The sequence below is a fragment of the Somniosus microcephalus genome, chromosome 19 (genome assembly GCF_052327205.1).
Source record: "Somniosus microcephalus isolate GS21.2 chromosome 19, FLI_Smic_1.0, whole genome shotgun sequence".
Taxonomy (NCBI): Eukaryota; Metazoa; Chordata; class Chondrichthyes; order Squaliformes; family Somniosidae; genus Somniosus; species Somniosus microcephalus.
Genome location: NC_141005.1, coordinates 22,494,651 through 22,504,516, shown reverse-complemented (window position 1 = coordinate 22,504,516; position 9,866 = coordinate 22,494,651). Strand labels below are relative to the sequence as shown.

At 47.4% G+C, this 9,866-nt stretch overlaps 1 protein-coding gene and 1 long non-coding RNA gene across 2 annotated transcripts in view; one reads left to right on the top strand and one right to left on the bottom strand.

Moving 5' to 3' along the window:
- The window catches only part of LOC147103622 (sodium- and chloride-dependent GABA transporter 1-like), a 90,184-nt gene that overhangs the window by 6,184 nt on the left and 74,134 nt on the right, over positions 1 to 9,866 (bottom strand). Inside the window, exons 11-12 of the mRNA XM_085961367.1 lie at positions 7,367 to 7,467; positions 1,715 to 1,885 (exon numbers count right to left, since the gene is read on the bottom strand). Of these exons, the coding sequence (XP_085817493.1) occupies positions 1,715 to 1,885; positions 7,367 to 7,467 (272 nt within the window). The remainder of the gene's footprint in view (positions 1 to 1,714; positions 1,886 to 7,366; positions 7,468 to 9,866) is intronic.
- On the top strand, positions 5,503 to 8,374 carry LOC147103623 (uncharacterized). Its single transcript, XR_015072290.1, has 2 exons — positions 5,503 to 6,934; positions 7,982 to 8,374. It is a non-coding gene; the product is annotated as an uncharacterized LOC147103623 (long non-coding RNA).

Sequence of the window (9,866 nt, the reverse complement as noted above, 5' to 3'; positions counted from 1 at the left end):
AAACTTTCTGGTATCCGGGACCGAGCTGGTGCCGTTAGATCAAAACTGCTGTAGAAACCAGCGCTAATGTTAAAACATACGGAGCTCTGTGTGAAGCAACAAACCCAGTTGCTTAGCAACAGCTTCAAAACAGTCGGCGCAGCTTGCAAGCGTCTAGCTGAAGCTGTTGCTTAGCTACAGAGACGCTTGCAGAGCCAGGACTGGAGAAAAGAAGCAACGAAAAGAAAAAAAATTATCTGAACCGACTCCTGAAGATAGAGCTTTCCGGACATTTAACCTCCGGATAAACAAAAGTTTCCTGTATATCCTTCCTTAGATAAGGAGACCAAAACTGTGCACAGTACTCCAGGTGTGGTCTCACCAAGGCCCTGTACAATTGTAGCAAGACTTCCTTACTCTTATACTCCAACCCTCTTGCAATAAAGGCCAACGTGCCATTTGCCTTCCTTATTGCTTGCCGTACCTGCATGCTAGCTTTCTGTGTTTCTTGCACGGGGACACCCAAATCTCTCTGAACACCAACATTGAAAGTTTCTCACCATTTAAAAAATATTCTGTTTTTCTATTCTTCCTACCAAAGTGAATAACCTCACATTTCCCTACATTATACTCGATCTGCCACCTTACTGCCTACTCACTTAGTCTATCTATATCCCTTTACAGACTCTGTGTTCTCCTCACAGCTTACTGTCCCACCTAGCTTTGTATCATCAGCAAACTTGGATACATTACACTCGGTCCCTTCATCTAGGTCATTAATAGCTGAGGCCCCAACACTGATCCTTGCGGCACCCCACTAGTTACAGCCTGCCATCTTGAAAAAGATCCATTTATCCCTACTCTCTGTTTTCTGTCTGTTAACCAATCCTCTATCCATGCTATTCTATTACCCCCAAACCCATGAGCCCTAATCTTGTGTACTAACCTTTTAGGTGGCACCTTATTGAATGCCTTTTGGAAATCCAAATATACGACATCCACTGGTTCCCCTTTATCTACCCTGCTAGTTACATCCTCAAAAATCTCTAATAAATTTGTCAAACACGATTTCCCTTTCATAAAATCATGTCGACGCTGCCTAATCATTTTATGATTTTCCAAGAGCCCTGATACCACTTCCTTAAGTTTAAGCTATCTGGACTTGGGTGAAGTGATGAGTGTCCCTACAGGGAGAGACTCTGCATTACATATCCGGCAAACAGAACCTCAACCTGTGTGGAATTCTCAGTGGAGCCTCGCAAGTATTGTGATGCTACAGACAAATTCAAAGAAAGCTGTCCAGGTTCCCACTCCTGATCATTATCCGAGGAGCCTGTTGGAAAGTGTGTACGAGTGAATTTCGACTAGGCACATGACTGTGTTGTGCCCTTACGGTCACGTAGTCTGCTGACGGCCATTACCTAGGCTCACACATGAATGGCCACTCGAACTGGATATGTCATTGCTTGTAAGACTACATGAATCACTGCCTCCTGGAGAGGGGGAAGTAAGGAGAGAAAATACATATTTTATACAAGTCTAGTTTAAATATGCTGCTTTGTGCATGTACTATTGGTCTGTAGGGGAAGGTGGATATCCTAATTTTGCAATACTTAGTCTTGGTTCAGTGCTATCCAAGATGGCAGAAACGGCAAGCCTTGATCTTTACAGTACTGGCTACATATGCAGCACATTGATAACACCTGTCCACTCTCCCTCCCTCCATTACTCTCACCTGAATAAAGGAGCCTTTGCTAGTATACAGGGTGTGTACAGCTCCAAGTGGGATCCAGATGATCGAGCAGAGGGAGATAATCCAGCCGAGGCCCTCAGCCCAAGGTGGGTAGGTGTATGTTTTACCGTATCGGGCAGGGTTGTAGCGGACTATGCTGAACACAAGGATAGCCTGCAGGAAATCAACACACAGAACGTTAGAGGCTACTTGTCTCCAGACTAATTAAAAAAAAACATTTAAGTTTGTGAACAGCACAATCTAATTTTAGGATGATTAAGTCAGATGAATATTTTCACAAAATGTCCCGTTTCTTCACATTTCCGCCCCCCCACCCCCACCCACCTGAAAGCTGCGAGATGCTGGGGTCCAGCTCGAAGGTGCTGGCCACCCTCTGCTACCTTGTCCGAGTGGCCATTATTTCACCCCCCCCACAGTCAGCTGATTGTCCCAATTTCCAACTGTGCCCCTCATCCCTCCAGGGAACATGAAGGCCAGTTATGACAGCGTCACCACCACTTCACTGATCAACTCACTCAGCTCAGAGCAGTGATCCAAGCTGGGACATTCCTGAAAGCAAAGTACTGCGGACGTTGGAAATCTGAAACAGAAAGAGAAAATGCCGGAAACACTCGGCAGGTCAGGCAGCAGCTGTGGGGGCGGGAAACGAGAGTTAACGTTTCAGGTCGGTGGCTTCTGACAACAGGTCATCGACCTGAAAGGTTAACTCTCTCTCTCCCCACAGATGCTGCCTGACCTGCTGAGTACTCCCAAGCATTTTCTGTTTTTATTCCTGAGCTCTATGGTTCAGTCCCACACCAGGCCATGCATTCATACCCCGCCCCTCGCCACAGAATAGAACTTGTTCACACTTTAAAAGAAAAAGTGTCGCGATCAGGACCCCTTAAAAAAAAAATTAAAGAATGATCAAATTTTAAATGCTTTTTTTTGGAAGAGAAAAAAAGGGTAATTTTTTTTTCTTGTTTAAATCATTGAGTGCCAATAATATCACCGAGGAATGGGCCTGAAACAGCTGGTGAACCGGATAAAAGGAGCACGAGTAAGATAAACAATAATGAACCAGCAGGTACTTCCCTCTGCATAGCCTCACAGGCAAAAGCACCACCCACATGCCGGAAAGTCCCAAGCTAGTCTGAGTGAACGGATCTCAGCCAGACTCTTGGGCAGATTGGCACAACTGGTCTTAGCGGCGTCTGGGTTAGACGAGAGGAAACCCTGCACAGCTCGGGTTCTCATTTCGGATCATTCAGTGACTTCTGCTGGAAAGTGCACACGCGTGGCGGCCGTCTGCCGAGGACAGCAAAGGGCTTGGCTATGATGGCCTCGCTGGCTGAATAGCCTGCCAAAATTCACCGTCAAGAATGGCCACTTGGGCAAGCTGGGTGGCGAGGAACCACAGCAGGAAGAGTCAGTGCCTTCAGGAAAGGAAGAGAGAAGATTCTGAGGGGATGATTTTCAGTGAGCCGGGCTTTTAGGCGTGCGGGGGGTTAAAATCCCGAATTCGGGGGTCCCGACACCATCCCGCCCAAAACCCGCCTCCATGTAAGTTTCAAAGGAGGCGGGTAGCCGCCCCGCACTGGGACCCGCCGACCCGAGGCGGGAAGGGATTAGTGCCAATTAACTGCCTGTTAACAGGTAGCTAACTCGCATGTTTTTAGCCTAATCCCTATTTTGAAGGGTGTCATGTGGGATTCCCGATGGCTCCAAACCACGCCAGGTTAGAGGAGTCGGGCCGTCAGGTTGAAGGACTTGGAGGGGTCGAGATGTCGGTGTTCAGGTGAGTGATGGGTGCATGAGTCTAAAGTGTGTAAAGAAGTTTAAATTACCTGTACTTACCTTTACAGCTTTCCTTCCTCTAGGCTTCAGGAGTTCATCTTTCAGCCGGCACAGAAAGCAGAATGGCTGCGATCTGTCAAAAGTGACAGCCTGCAGCTTTCAGTGCCGGCGAGATTTCTAACCGAGTCTGCGTAGAAGGACTCAGGTTAAAAGTAAGACTGTCAGTGTTTGACAGCTTCAAACAGCTGTGAAACACTGATATTTCATCTGTCAACACGTCTTGACAGATGAAATTTCAGCCTGTGACGTCACCTGTTGCAGGTGGCCCTTAATTGGCCTGCTGAGCCCGCTGGGCGGGCTCAACAAGGTCAATCAAGGGAAAATCACGTGGATTGGCCGCATCTTGATGGAGGCGGGACTAAAACCCAAAAGTTGTAGTCCCGCCTCCTTCCCGACTTCTGAATGAAAATCCAGCCCTGAGTGTCTGGAGGTGGAGATGGGGGGGGGTGGGGGGGCGGTGTGAGGAGAAAGATGCTATCCCAGCATGATTTAGCTTCAACTTTTTGCTAAATGGTCTTCTTCAATAATTCCAAACCTCGATGAATTGCACGTTGTTTGCAACACATTGAAGAGAGAAAGGACATTACAATTCAAATCAGAACTCACTGAAGGGGGTTTCAGCTTATCCATATACTAGGAACCACGTGTCTGTGTGCACGTCCTGGCTGCAAAATTTACTTACGGTTTCATATTTTAGTCACATTTTTGTGCCAACTTTTTCTCTTGTAAGTTCCTAGAATCACATTTATAAAAAGGAAACTGCCTATATAAACTCGTCCCGTTATAAGTACACCATCTGGCCAGGAGCACCTCAGTTTTGCATCTCCCAACTGCTTAGCAGGTGTTGCAGAGAAAGTCAACACTCCCACCAACTCTACTTCTCCCTTTCTCAAATTGTCATAAGCTTTGCTACATGGCTATAAATTGATCTCATTATTAAAAATTATACATCTGCTACACTTCCTGTCTACAAAATCTTACTTTCTGTGTCACCTCCCCCCACCAAATCTGGAATAAAAAGCTAGTATCAGTAATGGTGACCATTAAAATATCGGATTGTCGTAAAAACCCATCTGGTTCACGAATGTCCTTTAGGGAAGGAAATCTGCCGCCTTTACCCGGTCTGGCCGATATGTGACACCAGACCCACAGCAATGTGGTTGACTCTTAACTGCCCCTATGAAATGGCCTAGAGAGACACTCAGTTGCCAAGAAGGCAGCTCACCACCACCTTAGAGGGCAATTAGGGATGGGCAATAATTGCTGGCCTTGCCAGCGATGCCCACATGCCGTGAATGAATAAAAAAAATTATAAATTCCCATGTCCACATCTTTATATAATAAAAAATATGTATGTCCTTATGGACATTTGTGTTCCTTCAGTCCACATCTATAGTACATCTAGTGATGCCTGCTCAATACGCCAACCAACTATACTTCTGGGTTTCTCAAATTGTCCTTATCTTTACTACACAGCTACAAATTTAAACAGGAGTTTCCTATTAATGTGGGAGTCTGTGAAGCTCGATTATTTGACACACATTGACCGGAGTTTTCTGGAGGTAGGCAGGTTGGGGGCGGGGAGCCTCCATTGAGGGGCCTGATTTGCATGCGAGGCCTTGGTTTCCTGCCCGCAGCCAGCCAGGTGGAGAGGCTGGCTGCGGGCAGGTAGGCCTGCAGCTGCAGAGAGGGTTCGGTCCGGGGGAAGGATTGGGGCGGGAGCTCGGTCAGGGATCGGGGAGTTGGCGGGGGCGTGGTCGGCCAGGGGTTGGCCGGAGGATCAGGGATTGGCGGGGGGTGGGGGAGAGTCAGTGAGGATTGAGGTGGGCCTCAGCATCATCGGTGAGGTGGGCGGGGGGGGCCTCATGGTGGGGATCGGAGGCCTGGCAAGCTGATCGGAGGCCCCGTGAGGGGGTGGGTTAGGCAGGGGTTTAACTGTCAGATTTCACGAATTGTGTGAAACCCGTCCAAAATGGAGTTAAATTCAAAATGGAGGTTAAAAAAAGGCTTCCAGCCTTATTATAATATTTAAATTGACATTCTGCCATCTGGGAGCGGGTTGGTTGCCCGCCCTCCCTCCCGGCCCCGTCTAAACCGGAAGTGGGCGGGTTGGTGGTGGGATCTGGTCGGGAATCCCATTTTTAACAATTTAACTGCCCCCACGCTCCAAACCCACCTTTTTTTTTAAAAAGGGGAAAATGAGTCTGCCTGCAGGTACAGGCCCTGACCACTGGGTGACACTGTAGTTCAGTTTTAAAAAAGTTTCTCAACTTCCAGCTTGTCAGTAAAGTAACAGCAGCTGAACACGAAAACTTCCTGTTAAAATTTTTTTTTTGCTTCAACACACCAACATTTCCCTCCATCGGACATCTCAAACCTCCTCTGCCCTACCGCTGCCATAGGCCTGTCCTTTCTTTGTGCCACCATCTTGTGTTTTGGCAATCATTTCCCCCTACTCCTCTGTTCGCTGCCTCTGGTCTTGGGCTCCTGATGTGATTGGCCCACCCGTTGCCCTGCTGCCTATTGCCCGCCCTTGGCCCACCCGTTGCCCTGCTGCCTATTGCCCACCCTTGGCCCACCCGTTGCCCTGCTGCCTATTGCCCGCCCCCCCGGAAGAGTAACCGCGTCAAGTCTCCCTCCCTGTTTCGCCGCTCTGTGGCACGAGGAGCGTTTCTCACTCACTCGCTCAGGGTTCCGACGAAGCGAGATGCCCGACAGGTTAACTCCTCAGATGCCGCGCTCGACTTGCTGAATGTTCCCCATTTGCTATTTTTGTTTCAGATTTCCAGGGTCCGCAGTATTTCCGTTTTTTTTTGTCTCACTCCCTCGTTGGCAACTCCAATACCCAACAAGAGCCCCCTACCTTGGGAGGCTATGCTGAGGCCCCAAAAGTGGAACCTCACTCCCTTGGCTGGACTAATGTCCAGGACCTGCTTTTTTCCCCCCTTTTTAAAAAAAACATTTCATATTTTTTTAAATAACAAAGATTGCTCACAAACTTTTCTCACATTGTGCCAGACAGATCAGCAGAAGAAAAATGTGACTCCAAGATTGGTTGGGTTTCTGTACCACTATTTAAAAAAAAACTTTCAAGCGGTAGGCCTTTTTAATAATCAGATCGGAGTTCTATGACATACGTGGGACTGCGATAGCAATTTTGACAGACAACTGGGTGAGCCGTGCACCATGCGTGCACTCCCTGCCAATTATCCCTACTTTTTTTTTGTGCGCGGTCTCTTAAAGAGGCTGCGCGGCCCATTCAAATTTTCGCGCATGCGCGGTTTCTTCCACACGAAAGCCGCCGCCCGGCTTAGCGGAAACATCGCTTCCCGCCCGGTTTTAACCAGCAGAAGAGGCACCAAAGAGGTCAGTTTTAAAATTACTTTTGTGGGGGCCAGGAGGCGCAGGTGTCCTCCTCTGAGCTCCAGAAAAAGAAATGTGGACCCCGCCGCCCCGGGTCGGACCCTGGGTGCGCCCCACTCCGATTTTGCGCTGGCCTGGAACCAGCCAGCTGCAGCAGGACTCCCACAGCGTGCCGGAGGTCTGGTAATGAAGGCCAGGCCTCAAAATGAACTGGGTCTCCCGCTGGCAGCAATCGGGTGGCACTCCACTGGGTCAGTCACCCAGTTAAGTTAAAATCCACCTCAGTGCCAGCTTTCCACGGGCATCAATCGCCAATGTCACATAGGACAGTGTCTCACAGGTATCTCTGCAACTGAAGTAGATGAAGTTTCCCTTTACTGCAGCAGGAGATCCCACGGGCGAGGGAAAAGTTGTTGGAAAAGGTTCGTTACTCACTGTGACGAGCACTGGAGAAGCAACCCACCAGCACAGCTTGAAAAAGAGATTTGGAGGAGCCCCCAGCATTTCCTTGTAGTTGGCAGATAATCGACGGACACCTGCAGTAGGACCAAACACAGAACCCAGTGAAGCTGTTGTTCTATAAACAGTATCTTGTCTTATAAATTGTATCGTGCCTTAAAGAGGATGCGCAGTCTACTAAATTATGACATAATCCAAAGACCAGTGTTGCTCAGTCATTCATTGTTACCCTGTTTAAACAGTAGAATGGTGGGCTGGAGGAAGCCTGCTGGCAGCCATTCTTTGCCCCCTAGTCATGTTACATTGTGAAGTTCTACTCCCGTGACCCCACGAGTAGGGAGAGTGAATTGTGAGCAGTAAAACTCATTTCAGGTCACAGGAAGGGTTTTTTTTTTAAACACACAAAGTCTCCCCACTCCCAGACTGCCCAAAATCACAGGTTCTGAAACTTAAAGCAGGGGGCAAATCAGAGGGAGACAGTGTGAAGTAAGATTTAAAAATGAGCGTAACAGGGCACGTTTAGTAGAACGCAATTGCGGCAGCAAAATGTGTAAAGATGAGGTGTACTAATTATTCTATGTTTAATTGCAGAAATGACCATACCAGTTTAGAGAGATGAAACTTACAAAAAGAGACACTGACATAACCCTTTTCTGGAAAAACGAAACTTAGTAGTGGTCAAGAGAGAGAATGACTCGTTTCTCAGAAATCATATGACCTGATGACTCATTCCAAGAAATGAGAGGGTCTACAGGCCCCTGCAGTGAAAAGTGAAACTTATGTTATAGGTTACCTTGTATAAGTTAGACACACCTAGTTAGTGATTAATGTATAGACTTTTAAATCGATTGGACCTCTGGAGTAGGAGGTCTTGGAAAATGTGTATAACTGTGTGAACCTCAAGAGATTCGGTGGAGTTGGAGCCTTGTGTTGGGACGCAAGAGCCATATCTCCCCAGGCCTGAATAAACCGTTTTGACTTCAATTATTGGGTCTGTCTTTCTTACAACAAGCCGGTGTCGTCGACCTTGTATATCACTTGGTCCGCACTTTGGGGGCTTACATCACAGTGCAAAGTACGCAGATCGCTCTCTCCCTTAACCTGCTATTTCAACCTTTACTGTTGCAAAGTGTCTCAAAGCACTTCAAATGGAAATCAGAGATAGAGTGGGAATTGGGAAAAGAGTTAGGGGAGGTGATCAAATCATAGGTTTTGAGCGAGGGGAAGATAACGATACGACATATGATATGAGCATTCCAGACTGCAGTCTTGATGGCTGAAGACTCATCTACCGATGTGGATGGAGGGAAGGGGCCAGTCAGGAAAGCCTAGGCTGCGAGCTGGAGTGTAGGACTGGAGGACGTTCCACAGATAAGAACATAAGACGTAGGAGCAGGAGTAGGTCATTTGGCCCCTCGAGCCTGCTCCGCCATTCAATAAGATCATCCACTTCCCTGCCCGCTCCCCATAACCCTCGACTCCCTTACCATTCAAAAATCTGTCTGTCTATATCCACCTTAAATATATTCAATGACCCAGCCTCCGCAGCTCTCTGGGGAAGAGAATTCCAAAGATTCACGACACTCAGAAGAAATTCCTCCTCATTTCCGATTTAAAAGGGTGCCCCCTTATTATGAAACTATGCCCCCTAGTTCTAGATTCCCCCACGAGGGGAAACATCCTCTCTGCATCTACCCTGTCAAGCCCCCTCAGAATCTTGTATGTTTCAATAAGATCCCCTCTCATTCTTCTAAACTCCAATGAGTATAGGCCCAACCTGCTCAACCTTTCCTCATAAGAAAACCCATTCATCTCAGGAATCAACCTCGTGAACCTTCTCTGAACTGCCTCCAATGCAAGTATATCCTTCCTTAAAAAAGGAGACCAAAACTAGGGTGTGGTGGGGTGAGGCTACGAAGGGATTTGCAGACAACTGAATTTTGAAATAAATGAGCTGGCAGATGGAGCAATGAGCCATGTAAAGGATATGTTGCAACAGCAGAATTCTGAATGAGACTTGACTATTACCAGGTCCCTTACTTCTCATTCCATTTTCAAAGTTCTGAATCTACAATACAGTGCTTCAAAAGATTTTATTTTGCATAAATGGCGTTGCGCTCTTCTCCTGTAATGAACGGTTCGTTACAGGTTGGGCACATAATGCAAAGATCATGGTTGGAATGCAGCACGTGACCACATTTGTGGAATAGTCCAGAGGAACAGCAAAAAACTTGACAATTCAGACCATAACCTCTGCCCCACCCCTTTTTTTCCTCCATTTATTATATATTTTTTTCTCTCTCCCACAGGGCAGCTGTCGATCATTCTGCCATTGCCATTTACACTTCATCGAGAGCCATCTTTTGTTTCTTAACTTGTCCCATTACCATCTCCTTTTGCCTTGCACCATCATCCCTTTTGTCTCTTAATCTCTCCCACCTTCCAGCCTATCACAGACCTTCCCTTTTGTTCTTTC